Genomic DNA, 24,689 nt, shown 5'->3' on the forward strand with positions numbered 1-24,689 from the left:
TCCTCATGCTGGTTCTACCTGTCAAGCTGACAGACTACACATACTGTACGATTAATTATGAGATGGATCCATATGCTGTACGTGAGCCGATTCCTTCCCCTGAATCAATCATGCGGGATTAAATGAGAACTACGACTGAACTAAGAGAATGCACACACACATACAAAACTTATCCAAAATAACATCTCCACCAAAACTAGATGAAACAGGAGATTTGAGTGTGGAAAACTGTTGCTGACTCACACATGAGGATTCAAATGCAGCGCAGGGTCTGCCAGACGTCAACGCAACGTCAACGGATCCAAAGCTTGACCACATCAAAGCCCCAGTAAGTGAGACGTACAGTCAAGCATTGTTCATTCATGAATATCATGACTTGTAAATTGAAGGGGGTGTGTGGTCAAAAGTGTGGGTGCACGTGAGAAGAGTGATGCATCTCCAAATCTCATCAAACAGAAATCACTTCAGCAAGCCAGTCGCACCGCATAAAGGAATCCATTATCTCTACTTGGATGAGTTGAAAGAATTATGGTCTCTCCAAATTAAACCTGCCCTTGTGCCCCATGTGACAAGAGATAAAAAGCTAATGTGACACCATATCTACTCGCTAAGACAAATTATGATTATTTCTGTTTAATAGGAGGGGAAGAGAAGGGTCTGTTTGTTTACAAGCATCTGCAGCTTTGCTTCCTTGCCATCACGAGGTCACAGATCTTGACAGCTGTGACAGGTCCCAACAGCACGCTCTTTGTCTGGCCCATGTAACATCTTTTCCATGCACATGGCCTCTAATTACCTTAGTTCAAAGATGCCGAGTGACAAAAAAACATTGAACTTGACCTCTTTAACTTGCCCAGAAGCTTTCGAAAAATTTCTAGGTCTTTCGTGGCCGAAAGCTTGTCAATTACAGTCCACTCCGCTCAGCACCGCCCTCCCCCAGAGACGGCGCTAGGTTATGTCCAAAAATATATGAATAATATGGAGGCCTGGAGGCAGAGACCAGGCTATACCGTCAGTGCTGTTTCAAAGTGGAGCAATTATCCCAGGCCAGGCTGGACCAATCGATTCCTACAGACTTTTTAAATGGTCTTGGCCAATTACAGAGGCAGCGTTTCCTCTGCTGTACTGCCTGCTGCTGCACGGTGGAGCTGTCACCAACACGGACTGGACCAGGCCAGGGGTACTCATTCTGTCTCTGCCCTCTCTCTTCTCTCTCTCTCTCTCTCCCTCTCTCTCTCCAGGACAGTAGCATCATTCTTTCCTGCAGATGCACTTTCCATCCTTCTCTTCCCCTTTATTGGTGACAAACCCCATCTTTCTCCACAGAATCATATTATTTCCCCCCCTCGCTGTTTACTAAAACAGTCAAATGTCCCCATTCCTTCTTCTTTCCTTCTTTGTCCTTAGCAGTAACTCCAAACCCATTCCTTTCCATTGACTTATGTCCTTTTTTTCCTTTCCTTTCCTCTCTCTTTCTTTCCTCTAACACTTAAATGCCCCCATGTGTCCGCCTGCAGTTATTTGTGCCTTTGTTTCTGTTGTTACCAAAACGCCCCAATTATTACAGATAAGCAACTCCCTCACACCGCCAACCCTCAAAGTCTCTCTCTCTCTCTCTCTCTCACTCTCTCTCTCTCTCTCTTTCTTTCTTTCTGTCTTTCCTTCCTCTCTCCCTCTTCACTGATGAAATATTCCCATTATTACAGAGGAACGGTACCCCCCCCAAAAAAAAAAAAAAAACCTTCCCGTTACTTTGCATCACACTCCACGTGATCATAACCAAGCTAGAAACCAGCTGCTGGAGGGGAGAGAGAGAGAGAGAGAGAGAGAGAGAGAGAGAGAGAGAGAGAGAGAGAGAGAGAGAGAGAGAGAGAGAGAGAGAGAGAGAGAGAGAGAGAGAGAGAGAGAGAGAGAGAGAGAGAGAGAGAGAGAGAGAGAGAGAGAGAGAGAGAGAGAGAGAGAGAGAGAGAGAGAGAGAAACCCTAACTCACCGTGCCTCTGAACGCACCGTCCATACTGAGTGAACGCTCGCCGGCAGAGCAGCTGCCTCCAGCCCGCACTCTCTCCCTCTCTCTCCGTGGATATTACGCTGACACAATTGCCGTCGTCTCCAGCGCCGCGTCCGTGGATCCTCCGGCTCTCGGGAGCTATCATACATTTAACTGTTTCTTTTTTTTTCTCCCCCCAACAACAACTCAAAGCCTCTTTTTCCCCTCCTTTCACCTTCCCGCCTTCTCTCTCCCATCTTCCTCCCTCCCTCCTCCTTCTCGCCATCCTCGCGCATCCTCCGCCGGTCAGACCCAACTTTTCCATCCCACACAGCCGCCTCCTCCTCCTCCATCCCTCCCGGCTAACCTCCGTCGTCCTGTCGCGGCAGTAGCAGCGGCGGCAGCAGCAGCAGCAGCGGTACCAGCAGCCTCTCCTGGATCGGGCGGAACCCGTTCGGTGTGAGCCAACACGGGGCTCTACATGGGGCGCACAGTCTCGCTCGGAAAATGGTCCGCTGTCGGTCTCTAGGCGCCCCGCTGAACCTGCCGGGATTGGAGTTGTACGTTCCCGTCTCCGTGTGTTTCCCACCTCGCCTGGGCTGCCGGGGTTAGTGAGACATGGGTCTTCCCGTGGCGGCGCAGGCAACACTCCCATGTTCACCCCGACGACTGCGCCAGTGGAGCGGGACGGCGGGGGGCTGGTTCCGGATCACGCTGGTCTCGTTTCTCGCCACTTTACCTGTGGAGCAGCTGCGCGCCTTCCCGTCTTCGCTCAGCGACTGCCAGACGCCAACCGGGTGGAACTGCTCCGGTGAGAGTCCGCAGCCTATTTCTCTGCTTTTACCCAGATGTGTGTGTGTCGAGTTTAGCGTGTTAAACCACCAGGATACACCGAATTAAGTTTACAACAAGCGGCAGTGTTGTGTTTGTCCGGCAGCCTGTGGAGTTGGGTTGCAGCCCGCAGAGGCTGCAGACTTTTTGGGGGGCTGCCGGGGAGCCTGGAGCCCGAGTTTGGACTCAGACCCGCGGCGCAGATCATGTTTAAATAATTGCTCGACCGGAAAGAGATCGATATGTTCGATTAGACGGTAAGTGAAGACAGAGGGGATTAATTTATCCACACATCGAGTCCTTGTGAGAGACGGAATTATTTCAAACCCTAAACGCTGTAAATATGAATATTTATCTCATATGTGTCTCCGGGTTTAACCCCTAAATTCTGTAATAATCCTCCGCCGCGCTGTCTGTGGTTATTGCGCTCATTTCCTTCGCGTTATTCGGCACCGCGGTTGTTCTCATTTACAGTGAATATAAAAGTGGACGCTTCTTTTATAGCCCAGCGGCTCTGTCAACTTATTTTCCCTCTCCGGTGCCCAAAGCGATAAAATAAAATACAATAAAAAATAAATAAAAAAGGAGCGGGCCAAGCGCTTCTCCTCCTTTGTTAATCTACCGCCATACTGTCTTCTGTCCCCGCTGCCTGATCCGAACGGACTGGTACCACACACTCCCGGTCAGACTGGTGTGACTCATAAATAAGGAAAACCAGTTAAACTCGGAGGAGAGGCAAATATGATAGCAGAAAGCTTCATATCTTAAAGGGAGGTTACACAAACGTCACAGTAATGGTATTTGGATGTCACTAGGTAGCTGTAAACACTTGATGAGGCTATTATAAGTACAGGTACAGCTACTCTGTGTGAAACCCCCCCTGGCAGATGATTGGGACCCCTATATTTAAGATTCTAATGTTTTTAATTGGAGGTATTTTTTTTTTTCTTTTTTTTTTTTTTTTTTAATGGAAAATAGCTGAAAATAAGTCCAAACACCGGCTGTTTGATTTTCCAGGCAGCTTATATCATTATGATGTAAATGCATTGGAGGAGGCGCTGCCTTCATGTTTTGCTGCGTGGTTGATTTTTCCGGCTCATCTTCATTTTTCAGCCACATTAAGTTTTCCAATCAGAGCATGTCAGAGCATTTGCCCCACAGGTGTGCCCAGTTTGAGCACCACTTTTAATTTATGTTGCTGCAGTAATTGCAATATAAACCACACACACACACGCACGCCACTCCCCCTCTCTGAATCTCAATTAGTGTATAGTTTCTGGGTGTGTGTTTTAAAACAGGAAGGTGATTTTGGTGCTGCTGATGGTGCTGATAATGGTCATCATTTGCCTGTAATGACTGATAATGGCGTACACACCCTGGCCAGATTGCTTGCCTCCCCACTTCCTGACACACTCTCATATCAAATGCAGTCCGACGAAGGCTTTTATCCCAACAGGCTTTGAGGAATCTTAAATGCACACGTTGAGAATACGCCTGCACACACACACACACACACACACACAAGAAGGGAGCAGAAGCACAGCCAGTGACACGTGGACCATGGTGAGAAAGATTAACCCATTTTAATGATAAAATGACAAACACAGGCACCGTGCAGCGATTGCAGAAGCCATAATTATCCACTCCTCTCTGCACATCACGCTCTTTAACAGCACTAATGAATGACCATTTTCAGTCCGGGGAGAATAATGAAAAACACTTATTGATCAGCGCAGCTCGCCACTACTAAGAAATGCAGTGAATTGCTCAAGGGAGGAGGGTCGCAAAAAAAAAATGGGCTCCCCGTCTCGGCACAATGTCATCTTTGAATGAGCCTCAATCAAATTCAGCTCCAAGGAAGCAAACAGAGAGGAAGGGGGATTTACTTTGACAACCGTTGCCATTCAGCTTGGCACCACCTGCTTTACTCATGATGGTGTTATTGTGGCAGAACATGGTAGACCTTGAATGGAGCACAGATAGGCTTTGCCCCGAGATGTGTTCTCTAGCTCCAGCTTTGGTGTTTGTCTGAGGATTTATTGACAGCGGTTCTGTTCTTCCGTTGGGTTAAATGTTTGTGTCTAAAGCTGCATTCAGTTGGCGAGTTAAATAAATAAATAAATAGAAATTCCCCCTACATTTCAGTCGAGCGGGGAGGCTGCAACAGAAAGAGCATTCTGTCGTCAATTGAGATGCCTGCTATTTCCGCACTTTCTGGGGGGGCTGAGCGCTGGCAGGTAATCTTTGTCTACAGACAAAAAGCGACTATGTGAAACAAAAGATTCCCTCCTGAACAGCAGGAGGCTGCTAGAAAATACAAGGACAGATTTGAGAAATTGATTTTTTTTGTAGATTCTGGTTCTGGTGCAGCATTGAGGAACCAAAACAGGAAAGTGAAAAGTGTTTTTTAAGCATTTATTTTTATATACTTTGGTATGTATTTTAATTTGGACATTTGCTCACATCACATGTTGTTTTGCTGCTGGCAAAAATTCCACCATTTGGTCTACCAGCATTTAAAATGTCCAGAGAAGACTTGACGCTGCCAAATATAGGAATAAGCATCGCTGTGATGAATCCTGGCTCGATGGCCTGATATCGCCCGCATACCTGGAGCTCTATTCATCTACTTTCTATACGTGTCACTGTGATTTTGGAAAAGGCCAAATCCTCCCAAGCAAAACACGACAGGTTTATAATTTCATCCATCACAATTTACTGTGGAGTCAATATTTTGCAGAGTGACCAGAAAGCAGAGTTTCGACATTAGGTATCTCCTGTATATCCTGGCTTGTATCACTTTCCGTAAATGAGCAAACTCAGTGTAATTTTGAAAAGAGGCATCTCCCGGTCTCCTGCCAACTGTCAAACAATGTTTGCCATCAAAACATCCAAAAGACTGAAATGTTTTATCCAGCCGTTTAACAAGCAATTATGTGTGTGTGGTTAAGATGTTGCAAACTCAGACGTGTGAAGCTGTTTTCATGTGCTGTGCTGTTACTTAACACCGCTGCATAACGAGTGTGCATGCTAAATGTATAACACGTCTCACTTCAAGTTTAAGGTGATAGCAACCAAAGTCTATCTTTGCGTCTTTGCGTGAAAAAAGAGACTGTAGATTCAAATTGTCTTTGGAGCTGTAAATGTTTATTTTATCATCTGGAACTACTTAAGAGCAACAGAGCTGTACTGTATGATTCTCCACACTTTGGTTATTTTGCGTAAAAGGCCAGATAACTCTTGAAAAACGTACGAGTGAGTTGCCACAGATAATTTACTGCTAATTTACCTCATTATCCTTAGGGAGGACATCTATTCCTGCTGGTATTGTTGACTCTGAAAGGCCACGTGATGCTCCGATAGCCAAAGTGACAGGGTTAAGTGGGAGAATATGCAAAGCCTCTTGAATTCCTGTAAATCCCATCAAGTGGAGGGAAATTCCCAGTAGTGCGGCTGAAACCGTCTGTCTGCCGGCAAAAGATTTGGTCGGCACGCAGAGGTGGAAAAGCACTGATCTGGCATGCGGAGCCACACTACCTCCGACAGAGAACAATTGGGCGACACCCAGGGGACGGTGTGTTACAGGATAAAACCGCCGACGGGAGTTTGTAATCAAAAAAAGCCCCATTGTTGATGGGAACGTTTGAAAACCTGTTGCAAAGTGAAAGGAAAATGGAGGTATGGCAAGAGTTTAAGGTATGAGAAAGGTCAAGGAAGGATGTCTCACCACTGTGGTTGTTCAGCCTTCATTATTAATTCACTGTATTTAATTATTGAACAGCACAGTGCTTAAAAAAAAGCATGGGAAGGACTCCTGGTTCTGCTCAGTGTTGTGAAATTCCAGGTAGCGGCGGGGAGTAGATGCATTTGGCCGACAAGCTCCCTCTTTTAGGCAAGTAAGTGCTTGGCTTGCCATCTTAATCGTTCGCATATAAACATTACCTTTTCAATATTTGATGTTTGCCAGCTTGTTTTCGTTAATTATTCAGCTCACTGTAATCTCCTCCTGGAACCGCCGGGGCAGAAGCAGGAAGTGCAAGTTGTCCCGGGCGCTGACACAGTGCACCACAGGTCGTGTAGGGAACATGTATCAAACCGGCGCCCTGTAACATCGGGGTTCCGTTCCCCTTCTCGTGTTCGTGCCCATATGTGAAGGAGAAGAAGTGCGGAGAGTCGAGTAGCTCGGGATGCGTGGCAACGGATCAAACGAAGATGAAGTAAACTAAGATGAAACACGGCAAAACTGTCGAAGCTCACAGTCAGAATACGTCTCACCCGTCTCACCCGTCACGTGGTCAAGCTGCTGTCGCTCTCGTCTTCTGCCTCGGCGCTGAGTCTCATCGAAGTAGGAAAGTAGGAAAATCAGGGCCCCCAGTTTTGAAGAATTACGTGTTGCTCCATGAATGCAATAACAAATTATTTCAGACAAAAGGTTCTTGTTCCATAGGGAGGCAGCTTTAATCTTCTCCCAAATGCTTGTTGAGCTCCCAGAAAGTGACATTTAGGCTTGATTTATATCTGTGAGTTATGAGGTTTCTGCACCTCTTAAATGCCCTTTTTTTTTTACTTATTGCTCATCATAAGGATCCTGTGTTCAGATGACATCTGAAGTTTGGGGAATTTTAGATCAAATGTGTCAGATTTCTTTTGCTCTTGAAGACGAGTTTTGTAACATTAATATTTTATATTTTTCCGAGGCTCTCGCAGCAATCAGAGCTGCCAGGATGAGTGTGAGTGAGGACTCAACTGGAAAAGTCACTGCAGCTTAATTTACCCTCACAAATGAGACAGAACCCAACAAGAAACTACCAATATTTAATATGACTGTATTACAAATATAGTAGATTTTCATTCCTGCCAGATTTTACTTGTGAAACTTTCTGTGTCAATGTTTTAAAGGGGACTTGTGTTAATTATTTATATTTTATAATGTATAGTAGTATGCAGTATCTAAAAGGCCTGTTTTCCCTCAGTGTGTGCAGTGGTTTAGAAAGTGAGTAGAAATATTGTTGTATTGTGTTTGAGGAAATTCAATAATTGAAAAGGTCTCAAAATAAAACCTAAATGGAAATGAAGACATGGAACTATCAATGATATGAGTTAAAGATATAACTGTGACTGATTTTACTCACATATATTTTTCACCATAATATGTTGGTATCTTTGGTATTTCAGTTCACCTTGGACAAAAACTCTGCCAAATCCTACAATCCCAATGTTTATGAATTAAACATATTTTTAAGTAGCTTTTCTTTGCGTCTTTTATGTGACAGATTTCCTGAAACCCACACAGCTTCCAGCGGATTGAACCTGAAGTAATCATAATAACAAATACAAATTGTTTTTTGAGTGCAAAAACAAAACTTTCCCCAGGAGGAAGAGAAATGTCTTCCGTGCAGGTCACATTGATTTGTTTGTTTCTTACAGTGATTCCTGTAGACTTTATTAATGCAAACGTTATGCCCTTTTTAGACGGAATTGATTGCATTCCCCAAGCCATTACCTGACAAATAAGAGAAATTACCTCTTTAACCTCTCTGGTTGTAAGTCATGATTCACTGTTGACACCAGCACTTTGCCAAGTATGCGCTAGCTGGCAAACGCGCCGCACACTGTAGCATTGTGGGTATTTAGAAAATGATCTATTCTGTATGTTTTTGGAAAAGTAACGATTTTGGTTGTTAATGTCGTTAGGTTTCATTCTTTTTAATTTAGAGGTCGGCCGCAACAGAAATGACAAACGCTTGTAAACAGAGCAAGCGGTAACAATAAAGGCTTGATTTTGTCGGGATCGGACTTGAGGGGAAGATTATTTTTCGGTGGGAGTCTTGATTGCTCGGTTGTTGCTGAGACGACGAGGACGTCTCGGGGCGGTAATGAATGCCTCCCACTTATTGTTCACAAGTGATACGTGCTCTCTTCTCCTTTATTGGCTCATGAAGTGATGCAAGCTGCACATCTGTTTCTTGGTAAAGGAGACAGCTCGATGGCACTGGGAACAGACGCATTCTTTCGTCCCATTTGAGAGAATTGCTCCTTTATGTTTTCCTACAGTCTGTCACTCAGGAAACGTTTTGTTCCATTTTACAAACGGGCCCACCAGTGAGACTTCAAAGGACACATCGCGACATTGCCTCTCTTAACTGAGCATCATCAATATGCCAGACGCCTATTTGCCAGTTTTTGCCGCTGATGGGTTGAGGACTTTTTTTCCGTACCAGCATCCCAGGGGCCCAGACCTCTTATGCAATTGTTCTTGGCCTTGATGATTGCGTGTTTGCTCAGAGAGATTGCACTTTGTGGTGACTCAGGACTCTGGCAGATAGCGGATTTGCTTTAGCACAGGATTGTTTTCCCCTGTAGCCTGCCATTGGGTCTTTTAGAAGTAGGTTTGCAGTATATTACAGTCAGGTGTCAGGTGCCGTGGCTAAGTGTCTGCTATAATGAGACGTGTACAGGAAAATAGCACTGGGAAATATGTGGATGAGGGGGCTGATGAATGGACTTAAACCTTTCCTTCATGTTCACTCTGGGTTCATTTGACCTGTAGAGGCAGCATTCTAATTGCTGGATTTTGATTTGTTAAAGTTATCATCATACTATGGAGTTTTATAGATTTTGATTGTGGGATGGTATGGGAATTTTTCGCTGTTTGACTCAAACTTCAGTCGTTGTTGTTCATGCTGATACTTTAGTTTCTAGTGTGACCTGATAATTCATCACTTGGGCTGGGTTCAGACCTCTGTACTGCTGAAGTGCCCTTGAGCGTGCCAGTGACTTCCTACCAGCTCAAGGGGTGCAGTTATGTGGATGACATTTATGCTTAAATGTTAAATGATCAAACTAAATAAATTGTGTATTTGTATACACTGCACATTTATTATATATGATAATTCTTGAACATACAATTTTACCAACAGATGTGAGTAAAGGTGATGATGTGAAATTACAATATTGGTCATGGTCACTAATCAAGTAACATGTTAAACTTTGTTGGGTTGAAATAGTAGCTTAAATTGTAAGGCGAGCTGGCCATCAATATTCTTTAAATTAATATTCACAGGATGTTACTCAAACACAGACTGAGGTCAAATTACTTCCTCCTGTAATGAAATCTTTATTGCCGCTGAGAGCTAAATTCAGCTTTCAGTCCAACACATCATTTAGTTAGTTGCTTAGTTATTTCAGAGCTTCTTTGCATTTTTGGGTAAACTTAATCTCCACACAGCATGAACTGACCATAACAAGAAAAAGCCCCCGACAATTTGGATAAGAGGAATATGAAAGTAGACCAGTCACACTACTTGCTATTTGGATTTGCAACTAGTTCCTCTGGAATTATTTGTCACATTTAATGCTTTGATAAACAGGATAAAATTCAATACAAGACAACCAAGGCTGCTCCCTGCAAGCACAATTAAACTACAGCTTTTAATTAACATATCTGTGGGTACACAAAGCTGGAGGTCTTTTGTCAGTCACCCCAAAAATGTTTACAGGGCAATTTTTTTTATCTGCAAGGACCCTGAAACTCTTCATTTGCAAACATAGTTGGCTGTTAATTCAACTCAGAAACAGAAGCTTACAAGCTGTACTTGCTTATTGTGGAGTATTGTAGGCTTTTTGCAGAACTCTTGAAATTCATGAGCGGTCACTTCATTAGCCCTCTTGGTCATCTATGACTTTGGCATATTAATTTGATTCATTGCCATAAAAGTGCTCAGACCTTCACTCTTTGTATGAAACACACACAACAAGTTAAATTACATAGGTAGTAGTAAACTAAATCTGTAAACATTGCATATTTTACAGATACGTGCATATTTTGCACTTCCTCCACTGTGTTGGTCCGAACACCTGCCCCAGGTTGGGGGTGGTGGTTGGTTTGGGAAACCCTCGAGGACAGATGTGAGAGTAGTGGTGTCTTCAAGGTTCTCCTCATTTCTCCAGCTTAACATAAATACTCAGCTAGCAGAATGATATCCCCAGGATCAACCCCAGAGATCTACCAAACAGCACAACGTACACCTGTCTGTATGTTTATGTTCAGCCGGACCAGATGAGAACTCGTCAATATCAAACCTTACAAATGTCACCTGAGCGTCCTGTGTTTGGAGGGTTGCTCCTTTCTATGAATTGTAATATTTCAGTCTTGATGATTTAACCACCTCGCTGTAGAATGAATGAGATTATGGTAAGGTTCCACATATCCAGCATCTGTTTCAGATGGAAATGTTTGAATTAAGACTTACATTATGTTCTTTGAAATGCAAAACCTATTTATACGTTGGTTTGCTCTTGTAAGTATTAAGTTCACGTAGACTAATAGCCCCAAGCTCAGTCTACAGTCTCAAGCTCATGCGACTCTTTGATTTGATTCGGGATGCTTTGTTGGAGTCATTTGAGATCTCTAACAGAGCCTGAATCGGATCATATCCCAGTTTTTGCCTCTCCAGGACAATGCCTGGGAGGCAGGCTCACCGTACACAAACAAACACTACTTCTTTCCATATGCTCCCTTTTTAGTTGCATCATGTCGCCAGGTAAGGACGGGGATGTGTGTGTAGATGCATTTCCTTTTTAATGTGTACACTATGAGATCAAAGGGTTCACGGTGCAGTGGGAGCCATGAATAATGGCAGGCACTCATTATGAATGACCCTGAATGTGGTTTGGGTGAGAGTAGCCTCAGGGCTGAACAGGGAAACACTTACTCACTAATGTCTTCCTTTGGCTTTGGTCCTCCAGGTTTTGATGACCGGGACACAGACCTGTTCTTGTGCGACACCAACACATGCAAGTTTGATGGGGAGTGTCTAAGAATCGGGAACATGGTGACATGTATCTGCGACTTTAAGGTAAGAGCCAAGGCTTCAATGTTATTATTATTTTCATTATTCAGAGAAACCATCTGTAAACATCTGGTTTTTATAGAGATTAGACGAACAATAGAAGTGTGAGTCCTATGCTTGTTTTTCTACATCAGTAGATTTTGTGCTGTTTGTAAGACGTGAACAAAGGAGCCATATATCATAAATACAACCCTGCCTATGGTACAAAGCAACAAGGAGACAATTCTAGTTGCTCCTGATGACCATGTGTGTGTCAGCCATTATCTGATTCTGGAGGGTTTAATCGATTCTTCTAGATTCAAGACTCTTTCCCCCTCTTTCAGTAACACAAGTGCACATTATTTTAGATTGTTTTAATGTAAGATATAAGTGATTTCAGAGTGGATGTTGTGATGTCAGGCAGGAATAAGTGCAGCACTCCTCTGTGAGCGACCTGTCATGTGATAAAGACATGCAGGTCATGAGATGATCACAGATTTCCTGTGACAAGAGGAGCGTAATTAATGACTTCAAAGATGCTAGATATTTTCTTTGATCTTTAGTTTAGTTTGGATGTTTAAAGGGGAGCAGCAAAGAGCCGTTTGAGCGTTCTGCAAACAGATCTCCCGGGTTACGCTTGTGTTATCGCCACATTGCTGCGGTTTGACTTTCCAGGTATTTTTGATCCTGCTGTTACATATTTATGGTACATTGGAAACTTGTTTTTCATTTTGTCCTCATGACTAATCAGATTGTAATTGGCTGCTAATGTTACCATGGAAATAAATTGGCAATTGATCTCTGATTATTCTCTGAGCAGTTACTCCGGTAGTTTCTAAGGACTTGTTGTTTCCAGAATAAATGGAAGGGATTAGTTTTTATCCAGATTCAGTTGTACAGAGGTATTTTCTGATCTGTAGTTGAGGCTAATCATGAGGGTAGTTATACTGAGTGGGGGAATTATAGAACATAGAGAGCTTCTGCATCTGGCTTGTTAGACACGCAGGGATGGTAGCGCATTGCAGCATGCTACTCCTGCCTTTGAGCTAAGAGGACGTGTAGGACTGAATTCCAATCATATTCCAATTCTGTCATTGCTCTATGTTCCATACTATCCACAGTACTCAGTCCCCTTGGTCTTTCTGTTGTGACCTTCTCTCTCCACCCGCTGCACTTCCTGACTTGGGCGGTTCTTATACTTTGGTTCAGCTGGAATGTGTTAAACCAAACCGGGTGACACAGTGGCACAGTGATTAGTACTGAGATTGCATGTTTCCTTACATAAAAAAGCATTTGCATTAGATTAATGCTCCTGCCACTGCTCATGACCAAGGCACTAGGCTTTGGTCTGGAGTTGGTCCCCGGGCGCTGTGCTGTGGCTGCCCATTGCTCCTAATGGTTACGTGGGGTTAAATGCAGGGTGTAAATATCCCTATGGGACAATAAAATGTAAATTCAGTTCAGTTTCGACTTAAACTGAACCGAGGGTAAACGGAAACTATAGCAGCATTGATTCAGTCCAGAGCAAATGAACTACAAGTTTGACCTGAAGACTTCTTCCATTAGAGGTTTTGGAACGCTAGCAGATTAAGGGTATAGGACTGATCTGTAGGTCAACACAGAATATGTCCCTCAGATCCCATTCCACTAAATCTTAGTTAGTTTAGATTCACCTAGCAACATCTGCAGCATGTGGGAATCCTGTTAGAAGTAGAAGCGCTGGCTGTAAGTGAAGAGAAAGCACATCCCACATGTGTGCTAATAAGATCATTCTGTCTGTAAGTGTGGCTGTAAATGTGTGATGGGTGAAAAAGTAAATACGTTGGAAATGAGGTCATATTTTTAAGAGACAGATAATCAACAGGATCGAAGTCCATTGTCTTGATTGGAGATTATGAGACCCCAGGGGAACGGTTGGTTGGATGCATGCAGTTTATAGCTCTTTATGAAACCCCACGTCACTCTCCGCTGCCATCGTAGACTTTCCACATCCATAAACAGCACTGCCTTTGATGAGACCGAGGACCAAAAGGCTCATGTTAATGGCATAAATCTGGGAAATTATGCTGTTCTTGATAATGACTCATACTTAACTTTACGAGCAGGCCTGTAATAAAAAGGGGAGCAAACCAGTCAGCTGGGTATTGATTTTGCTGTAACGTTTGCGTGCTTTGCCGACTAATACGCTGCGCAGAGCCCGGCTGAACGAAAACCACTGGGCTCTGACGACACAACACGCATGTGGGTGCAGTGCTTCTTATCGGCGCGTCATCAGCGCAACCAGGCACTAAGCGCGCTGACACTCGATTGGTCACCAGCTTTTATCTCAATTTCGTACTTCCCCGGGAGCGAACGTGAACAGAGGCCTCCAGATAAATGACATTACAGCTCCATTCCTCACGGGGAAATCTCACACTGATATTCCTGTCGCTGTGCACTGAGGCGCTCTCCATACTTCTACTACATTTCTGCCTTAATACCGCGGATCTGAGGTCAACGCTGCTGTGCATCTTGTGTGTGTTTGCGTGGAAGGTGCCTGTTGCCAGTGTCGCCAAATCTGATCTGCCAAGGTTAGGAAGTGTTGTTCTGCTCTAAAATAATCAGTCATCCCCAATCAATGTCAATTAAACGGGTCAAAGATTTTTCATGGGTGAGCTCGTCATTCGGGACCGTCAAAGGTGACAAAAATGCCTCGGTGCCACATACAAACACACACACACACACACGCACACACACAGGAGCCAGATGAAGAGGCATGCAGGGGCTCTGTGAAGAGGAAGTGAGTTTGATGTGGTGGAATCAATGAACACTATTCATTGCCAACATGCATTAGATTCACCTCACACCAAGTCTTGAAGGGGCCAAGACTTCCAATCACTATCCAGAGTCACAAAAGCTACATCCTCTATAACACTTAAACTATTGCTTTGCTGTCACTAAGGCCGAGCATTGATTAAACACACAACATCTCTTTATAATTCATCTTCTTGCTGCAGCTGGAAAAGCAAGCAGTACCTCGTCTAGAGTTTCTGGAGTCGTGGAAATTCCTAGAAAACTTGTTTTGATTGTGATGCTAATCTTGACAAATTGAGCAAGAATGTCAGACGAGTTCACACGTGAGATATTTGTCATGAGTATGTCCTCTAAATGCTCTGGTATGACATTGTTTCCCTATCCTTTGTTCATCTTGACGAGAAACAGAACTTGTGTCATCGTCACACATGTTGTTTTAACGTCTTGGTTCTAAGTGATCGTTGCAGGCACACTGACTCTTATGTTCCAATGCCACAGTAGCTGTAAATGTGACTTTATTACATTTAATACTACCTTGGAAAAGACTTGGAAACGCTTTGGAATTTAATTGGCAAAGGTAGAAAGCGTGTTTGGTTTAATGTATGTGGGGACAAGGTGTCCAACACACATGGGACGCCTTTAAGTGCTCTCTGTAATGGGACTTTTATGGTTGCCTGTTTGAATCTGTTGTTGTGCGATGTTTCTCTCCCTCACACACACACACAGGACTTAAGGTCCGTGAATCCAATTCAGGAAATACAGAATGTGAAGGAAAGTAATTGATTGATAATTGTTTTATTCTGATGGGTATTTTTACGTTGTTTCTAAATTATGAATTTGGTTGATTAAATAATTATTCCTACCAGGTTATTAACATTGTACAATTCTACTTACAGTAGACGTAAAATAATTACTCAGTCTTATCAAGAATGACAATTTGCCATCGGGGCATTAAGACAAGCGACGGCGGCAAATGTACAAATAAACACACAAAATAATGCAGAAATGAAAAACAGGTCCAAAAAAACACATTGGATAAATTCCTTTAACATGTTTCCAAAAAGTAGTAAAGAGTCCTGATTTAATCATTTCTGAAAGGCGTTTAAGTCAGAAAGGGCAAGGAATGGGAAAGCTCTGTGTGTGCTCTTGGGACGGATCGGTTTGTTTACAAGTTCAATATTAAATTGCAGCAGATTGTGTGTTGGAATGTCCATAAACGTGCCCAAGGTTTAAAGGGGCTCCTGCTGAAGAATTTGCAGATGAATTGGAGACAGATGATAGCACAGCTGAAGTTAGTATGTGGTGTCATTTGTGTCAGCATTACTTAGAACAACCGTTCTGACAACAGGCCAGGGTCAAACTCTCCAGATGGGTGGAATACAATACAGAAAGTTCAGCCAGTCACTGCAAAATCCTTTTCTGTGGTAGGCTTTGATTGAGGTCACATGGCCTGAGAGACGCAGTAAACGTGAATATGTGATGGAGGTTCACAGCCAGGAGAAGTGGCCCCCAAATGTGTTGCTTGTTTCTAATTTTGACTGCAAAACAATAAGGACCTTCTTTGTTATTCATCATGTAATTCATAACACCATATGGAGCGATGAGGAATGGCCAAAAGACATTTGTTTGGTACAAGAATTGTAATTGAACAGTAATTGGCATTAATCTTCGCGGTGTTTGGTCTATTTGTGATTACACAGATGTCATGTCCAAAGCATGCCTGAGAATATCTCCTCCTTCTGGCTGGTTTCAAAATATAAAGCCTCAAAGCATTTCAAATATTAATGTTTTGAATGATCTATGAATTTTATAATCTCTATGCGTGTAATAATAACCAGGAGGACATCAACGTCTTTACACACAACCTAGAAATGTTTGCAGCAGTTTGTTACAGAACCCTTTGTAGACGTAGTATCAATATAGAAGTTAATATTGGTATCCTTTTAAAATTTCAGCATTTTTTTGACACTTTTCACAAACTGTTCTTTAGCCACATTAGAGAGAATTGTTTTATTGTCATATTCTGAAGGAAAATGATGTGAAAATGGAAAATGGGTTACTGGACATCTACTTGATGTGGGCCTTATGATCGTACTTGGCATAACTGATGAGCTGTATTTCTTGGACACAGCTGAATTAAAAGGATGTGTTGGATTCTTAAACCATTACAATTTGGGATATGACTAGAATTGATCGGTCGGTAATGGCTCCCATCCCGCCTGCACACCATTACAGTAATATAATATATATTGACACGTAGAGTAGGAGGATAGCGATGCCGCACCTGACGCAATTGCAGGGACAGAAGCACAACAGACGGTAGCCTCTGACATCTTCGTACGCGTTTAGCATCATCATAATGCACATTCAGACAGACAGCATCCGATATTTATCGACTTCATATAAAAGAGTGTAGGATAATGTTGGAAGCACATTTGGTCTTTAATATCCTCCCTGCTGGTTGTTTGATGTGGGTACTATTCGCTGTAATGCTTGACCTCAAATTGCTCTCCCGCCTTTCACCGCCGGATGCTGTCTAATGTCAGGGTTGTGATGGCAGAACCGCTGAAGCTCTGAGCGTTTTCAAAAGTGGGTTGAGAGCTAATGCATGTTGGTGCGACGTTGATGGGTAGCAGCGTGAAAGGGCAGCATGTCCTTCACGTCGCACCAAAGACAATCATTTTCTACCTCTCCAAAGCACAAAGCTGCGGATGCTCTCCAACCTGCAGACTGCAGAATGAAGAAGTACTCGCTATTAAGTAAGCTAAGTCACGCACCTGCACATGTGCCCAGGTGCCCAGGTGGGAAGGACTCCAGTTTCCAATGCAGACCCCATTCCATATATTTGCATTCGTTTATCATCCTTTTATCTGGGGGTCATGTGCACGGACTGAGGCTTCAGTTTTTGAATAATGGTGGATACTTCCTGATGTGGGTGCATATTAAAGGGAAAACGCAGAGGCCCTGGTCAGGATGATAATGTGCAGTCATCTGTGGCTCAGGTTATAGACCTTCAATGCCAAGCTGATCTCTGGGTGTTTATCTGACTTATGTAGGAAAATGGCTGCACAGGAGTTTTGATAGGATTGTAAGAAATCAGTCTCTGAATCTCAGGGCAGCCATTAAGGAGAAGGACTCCAGTAGGTACAGCTTTGTGTTGAGTGCTGCTTCTTCTCCAATAGAATGTTGTTTTTAGCATCTAAACCTCAACCAACAGCCCGATCAGTAAACAGCAGGAACAGTTGCCTTGTTGTTGGATGGCTGTAACCACACAATGATAGAAATGGTGAAAATCAGTTTGTTTTTGTAAGATGTAAAGCTTCAGATGTGAATGTCAGAGGGAAATGGACTTTCAATTACAGAGGACAACCATAACATAGCATAAAAAAACTTGATTCACTAAAATCGTAACCTCTCAGTCAGTCTTACTCATCATTATCTAGATGGTGACTATCTCCAGACGTGACTGAGGTGAATCAGGTCACGTTTCTAACATCTCGTCCCCACGCTTGTTTTCTACACTTGTTCCAAACTCGACCTTGGAAGAAACTACTGAGATGTTACAGCTCCTTTTTTTTTTCTCCCAACCTTTCCCCAAGCTATCCAAAATGTCAAAAATGTGACTTGGAATAATTCAGTGAAGATTATCATTATAGCCTTGGCTGTTGGCTGACAGCATGAGACAGTTTTGCATATATTGGCAGCAGGATTTCATAAAAATATTTGCTACATAGTGGAATAAATGCTGTTTGTGATGTGAGTTTATGTATATTTGAATAGATTTGTTTTTGTATTTGCTGAAAACAGATTATAAATATACTTTGAGCTTGTACAACTCAAAAACTCTGCTGAACAATTGGCAGCTTGTTTTGTTTTCTCCTTACATTGGAAGTTGTCATTGAGGCGCGCCCGCCAATTGTTTCATGTAAGCACTGTTGAAATGTCCCTCTTTTAAGCTGAAAACAATATTTGTTTGTGGAGTAAAAGTCTGCAATAACCCACTCTTCACCGTGGGGTTTCCTCATTCAATTCTGCCTTGAAATGTAAAGGCAAGAAAATCTTTAAAACTAACCTTGGGGGACAAAAGCAAGGTTTTTACTGTGCTCAGGTGTTAATGGTGTCAGGGCTAAAGATAGATCCTTTCCATGCTAATGCTAAGCAAATTAATGCATTCCCCTTTTTATAACAAGATATGCTAATGGTCTGTTTTCATCTCCCAGTCCTCTGCATATCCTAATCCTCTTTGCTCTTTCAAGCCTCCGTCTCCTCCTGGCTCCCTCTTCCCCTGCTGTTTGTTTCGGCCTATGTTGCGTCTCTCGTCTTGGCCCTAGTCTCCCCTCGTATATCTGGTCCTCTCGCTGGTTTATCTGTGCTTGGAGAGTTGCGAGCCCTTTAAGGCCTTAAGTTTTCTTGGGTTCCTCCTGTCACAGGCCTCTGCGGTGGGCCACTGCCTCCTCCTAGAATGCCATGATGAATGTACCAATTAAAACCGGCAAGAAGAGTTAGCACCGGCACCTTACAGAGTACCTATCCGCGGGCTGAATACACCAGGCCCCTGCAACCATAGGAAAAGTCCCCGCTAATGGGGGAATTGTCTCATTGTGTATTGGACAAATGCTCATATGTTACACGGCGCCCTGTCTTGTGGTTGTGTAGTGCCGCGTGTGATAAAGGACATTGGTTGTGCTCCTTTGTTCCGCTCTCGTAATTGCAGTTAGTTTAACATAAAAGTGTATGATATATTGTTTGGAACTGATGATGTACCGTTCCTGACAAGCATGGATTAGTTGTAAAGATGCTTTACACAAATGGAACCCCCGGGTGAAGACAAACTGCTGGAAGCTCATTGTCGCAGGAGTGCAGCATGAAAACTTAACCCTGTGTTTAACCACAGTGGCTCCTGAGTGTAGGTCTAGATCAGTTTTATTATCTTTGAAGCTTTAAACCTGAAGTAACCCACAGATACAAGCAAGGATGTAGTGTCTGAAATGATGATAACTTACTGTTGCAATGGACGGATCAAACAGAAATGATAAGCTAATGTTCCCCAATATGACAAGCTCCATACAGTTGGAACTCTAGTTGTTGTTTTTAGACAAAGTAGCTTGAGCCACAGCAGACGGAGAAGTATGTAGAAGCAGTAAATATGGGACAGCTTAGCCTCGGTTTGTGCGTCCGTCGCTGTCACGCATCCGCATTGAGTCCAAGCAGTTGCTGAGGACACTAGAGCGGAAAGAAGACATGTCCAAGAAATCAGTGGTATGCTGAGGAGAGAAAGGCTCAATACAAAATATGGCAATATTCACCCCCACATATATGTGAGTATGAGGCCACTCTTTTACCCGTACAGACTAAAGTATGATGTACATGTCAAAGACTTTACAGCATAGTTAGGCTTCAAGTTGCCTGTCACATTAAGGCTTCTCAATCAAGGCGAGGGGGGAGACGTGGGACTCGGGGAGCAACCGGGTAGGGCGTCTCCGAAAAAATACAGCATCTGTGTCAGCTCCTCTGTGGCTCTGGCTGGCCTGTCAGACACCATTACAGAGGAACTCGTCTCCGGGGAGACTCTGTGGGGACCGGCGAGCGAGGCCCTAATCAAGAGAAGACTGCCACGCGGTTAAAGAGCACCAGCACGAGCCAGCCACCTCCCAGTCTCCCTCTATCTCTCTCCATCTTCCTGTCTCTCCCCCCCCCTCGTCACCGTCCCCTCCCTTTGCCTCGTTTCTCCTCCATTACTCTCCCCTCTGTCTCCTTCTCCCCTCTCTCTTGTCCAAACAGCTCGCCCCTCCTCCCTCGTCTCAGTCTTCTGTTAGTCTTTCCGCGTCTTCCCCATCCGTCGTGCGGACCTGGGACCCGTGTGCGTAAACATGTCAAGGCGTCTTGGGGTCGGAGTTTGTCTGTTTCCCAGACAGCGGTTGACGCCCGTCTGTCCAGGGGATCTGTGGAATACAACACAGTGTCAGGCACCGAACACAATTTTCATTCTGATGGTGCTCCGCAGAGATCTGTTGTTGGCTTGTTGTTCTTTCTGCAGTTCAACCTCTGTGACACTGTGCTGTGCTCCTAAGCGCCTTGGGTAATGTGGCGTGGCCTCGCTAAACTTCAGGAAGAAGAACAAAACTAATGAAACTTTGCTGAGCCTGTAAAACAAGCCGTTTACCTGTAGCTACTATACCGGTGGGCTTTAAGTCTAATTTAATCAAGCATTCTCTCCCTGGGAAACAAGTTGAATTAAAGTGAAATAGGAAGGAATTTGACCCCGGCGCTTAAGCAACAGCAGCTTTTCCAAGCCTTTAATAAGCTGCCATGAAAGGCCCTCTGGTGTTCAGCTGACTCGCTTCTCACTCTGCCCCAGCGCCAGGTCACGTCCCAGACATCAATCACATGTCCACCAGTCGGGCGGACGAAAAAAGAAAGAGGACACGCCTGAGACGCGGAGGAATCTGGGAACAAGAACGTCTGCCTCTTGTCATGAGCCACAGGTGCTCCTCGCCACCGCCACGCCCGCCGAGACGTCTCTGTCAGAGCTGATAAAGCTGCCACTTCGATTAGCGCGAGGAGGCATAAGTAAAGATTAGGCCGGGGGGTTCTCCATAACTGAAGGCGAGCAGAGTGGAAAGCAAATGCGGTGTGTCTGTGTGTGTGTGTGTGTGACGCAGGCCGAGTAGACAAGAGGGTTTCATCAGAAGTAGAACGTGCTGGGCGGTGCCGTTGCCATCCTCTGAGGCGAGCCCCAGTTTCGAAGAGATGTTTATTATTGATAGAGGTGGATGATAGCCTTGGGATGAATTGCATAATCTAGAGCCACCTCTAATGGATACAGGAAATGGATCAGGCTATCAGTCAGGTCTCTGCGGATGAGGGATGCGTCTGTGTTTGCATGTGTGGCTCTTTGTGTGTGAGTGCTTGCGTGTGTGTGTGTGTTTGCATGATAAAGCTGAGCAATAGCGTCGTCTTTGCCGCTTGTCGCTTTTCTAATCAGTCTGGATCGTGTGCATTGTGTTGACAGTATATTATATTTTGTTTTTTTAATACACCCACAGGGAGATTTGTACATTGTCCTCGCATTCACACTTCTTTATTGAAACGAATAAGGGACGCGTTAATGGCAGGAGTGGGAGAAAAGGTCTCAGAGCCACAGTAAGTGGAAACACCTGTGTGTTCAACTGAAGTGCCGGACTAAAGGACGAGAGTTGGCAGGGCAAAACATTTCTTGATTGTTGCGGGAAGCCAAGCAGGCCTGGAGATAACGAGGGCAAAGCTGCGAACGCAAGCTGCACAGCTAATAGGCTGACGGAAGCTTTGTAAGTTGTAAGTGACACGCTTTTTCACCATTTTCTTGCCTTTACACTCCTTGTCCCTGTCCTGGCAACTGACCAGGGTCTCTTCTGCGCGTTCTTCAACCGTGAACGTTACTCTGAAATTGGCTGGATATTTGAGAGACGAGTTATTTCTGGAGATGCTCAGAGGTTTATGTCTCCACGATGAAAGCCAACGTATCAGAATCAGATCTCGGTCGCCCGCTGTTCGAGCTTCTCATCCAGTTTTGTCGCGGCAGAACATCAGACTGGAGGCATGCTAAATGAATGGTGATGCAATCTGATGTCGTCTGTTTGACATTTAACCAGGTGTGAGAACGAGATGTGAAAGTGGCTCTTTTATCATCTGATCTCTCAAGCTGCTCTGTGATCATTCAGACAAGCGTGCAGGGGAGGGAGACATGTCTGGAATCTCGATTTCTTTTAAGAATGGACACAGTCGCTGGATATGACGGAATCCAACAAGATGTCACGTATCAGTAATGTCGGAGTGCCAGCAGTGAGGAAGTCTTTAATATACCCCAGTTGTCCGTTTTGCATGGGATACAGACATAATGTGGCTTTTGCAGGAGCTTTCTTTTAAAATGCTTAATTATAATGACCCATAATTAGTATGGAGTTGTCTTCTGCTAATGGCATTAAGGCAAAGAAAAGCATGACTTATTGATGTTCACATTTACAATCATTCGTCATGCTGAATAATGATTCGGAAGAAGAAGAGTTGTCACAGCTGTCCGTTTGAGGACAGGTGAGAGATTAAAAACAAAGAAGAAAAAGGAATAGTTTTAACACAGTCAGAGCCCATGTCTTTACTCTTCATCCAATTTATAATGGTTCACACATTATTAGGTAAAACATTTAATAAATTAGGTAGGCCGTTCCATCGGACTCTGTCAAATAGGAGATTTTGGAGTTCTGAGTTGTTTTGAATGTAAAACGGGAGCTAAAATGATCAAAACCCTTTGTGTGCTAATCATCCCATTATTCATTATTTTAAACCCAGCAAGTCTTTGTTATCGTAACCTCACAAAAACTTCTATTATCCACCAGGAAGTAGCTGTTTTGATTAAAAGTACTCTTTGAAGTGCCTCACATGAAAGGGAAGATTTGATACACTTCTGCCGTTAGTTACCTCAGCGTTAAGATTCCGGTTGCCACCACTGCCATCTTCAAAGCGTCTGAAGAATTTCAGTTTCAAGGATGTGTTTCTAATTCTGCTGAACTGAAGCGCATATAATTACAACACTCATTTAAAAAGTGTGGAAATTGGATCAAGATCACAAGTGAAAGTTGTCTCAGGTCACATTAGGAAAATGCTTCAAAAATGTCTGCAAAATGTGGGGGTCAGTGGTATGAAAGAGTGTTGCTGAATTTGATATGTAAGTACTTATTGAAGATGGTTGTTAGGTCTTTATTTGACTTAAGAAACCCAAGAGGCTGAGGTGGGATTTAGCAGTCGATAGATAGTGGTGAAGAACAATACGGTAAAGCAGCTCTGCTCTCGGCTGTAATCTCAGTGCAGCACTGCTGTAGGTAAAAATCAATTCTTTGCAGATGACGTAACGTTTTTTAAACTTTCTTTCTTTGAATATTTCTTAAGCTTTTGCATAGAACCGTTGAAGCTGTCTTTTTTACTCTGGAGTTAAGCAATGTTGTTGGTTCAAATGAGGACACGAGATCAAGCTTGTAGTTTACCCAAACTTAGCGAAACCCGAGGGAACGCGCAATAACTGGCAGAGCCCACACACCGGCTGGGCATGAGATTCAAACTCTTATATGTGATTCCAAGAGACTCAGTGAGGCTGGGTACAGGTGGGAGAGAGCGACCCAGACATCTTTCATGGTGGAGGACACAGTTAGTTCAAAGGAGGAATTCTGAAGGCCATTTGCTGCATCTTTACAAAGCCCCATCTGCCCATAACAGAAACGGGTGGACGACTTTCCCCTACAAGGTTTTTCCACAGCAAAACAATGTCAAAAGCTACAATGGAGTTGGTTTTATATACCAGAGATGCTGATGAAAGGCACAACAGTCCACTGAAGCATTGAGTACCCCTATTTAATATTGGGATAGGTTGAAAGCTTTCACAAGGAGGTTCCAGGAGTGTTTATCAGCTGAATAAAGTCCCCCTTCAGCAGTTCTGGGCCATTAACTTTCTTTGGGATGATATTGAACATTGCTTTTATTGCCATGTAGTTTATGAGGGTACGGTCTTGAGTGTGAGTCACTGGTGGTTGAGGCTTTCAGCTCCAAATGTGCTGGTCTGAGTCGCTGATGGAGTAGCTGTCAGACTCAGTCAATTTGAGTCCAGGTCCTCTCGGGAATGTCAGGCAGATTGTGAGTGTACTCTGCAGTCCCTGGTTGTGTTAGCATGACAGCAGACAGAATACACCCCACTGGAGAAGGTTCATTCATTAGTTTGGGAGGAGGTTTGAGGAGGAAAACAAATCAATTTTAATCAAGAACTTCAAGGCTTCTACAAAATGTGCGACTTTTAGCTGTGGAAAGTTAAGAATTGTAAGAGGATGGTGGTGAAATCCCAGACGACAGGTCAAGATGACAGTATGATAGGCGTCAACTGTCCCCCAATTTAGTGATTGAAGTTCTGAAAGTGTCAGAAGTTTAGGACCAAACTCGTGAACCACGCATTTCTCTGAAGCATAGTTTCTTGGTGGTGGCGGTGATTCACCTGACATGTTACAGCGAGACACAGAATGCCATGAATGCTACTCATCTAGAAACGGTTGGACAAGCAATCAACTCATTACATCACTGTTATCGCAAATTTTGGAGAACATTACAATTTTCCCCCCGAAAGAAACCAAATGAATGGCCTCATACATACATTGTGTATGAAAACATTGAATGCTCATCATATGTTGCTAACCAACCACTTGTGCCAGCATGATGCAAGATTTGACTT

At 43.7% G+C, this 24,689-nt stretch overlaps 1 protein-coding gene across 1 annotated transcript in view; it reads left to right on the forward strand.

Annotated features, from left to right (window-relative positions):
- The first annotated feature begins 2,031 nt into the window (after nucleotides 1-2,031).
- LOC143008677 (tomoregulin-2-like) overlaps nucleotides 2,032-24,689 on the forward strand; it is an 81,856-nt gene continuing 59,198 nt past the window's right edge. The window contains exons 1-2 of the mRNA XM_076160536.1: nucleotides 2,032-2,799; nucleotides 11,568-11,677. Coding sequence (XP_076016651.1) covers nucleotides 2,607-2,799; nucleotides 11,568-11,677 — 303 coding nt within the window. The 5' untranslated portion in view covers nucleotides 2,032-2,606. The remainder of the gene's footprint in view (nucleotides 2,800-11,567; nucleotides 11,678-24,689) is intronic.

This window comes from Genypterus blacodes, unplaced genomic scaffold (genome assembly GCF_046128005.1).
Source record: "Genypterus blacodes isolate CSIRO-AG114 ecotype Tasmania unplaced genomic scaffold, CSIRO-AGI_Gbla_v1 ptg000106l_1, whole genome shotgun sequence".
In the NCBI taxonomy this organism is placed as follows: domain Eukaryota; kingdom Metazoa; phylum Chordata; class Actinopteri; order Ophidiiformes; family Ophidiidae; genus Genypterus; species Genypterus blacodes.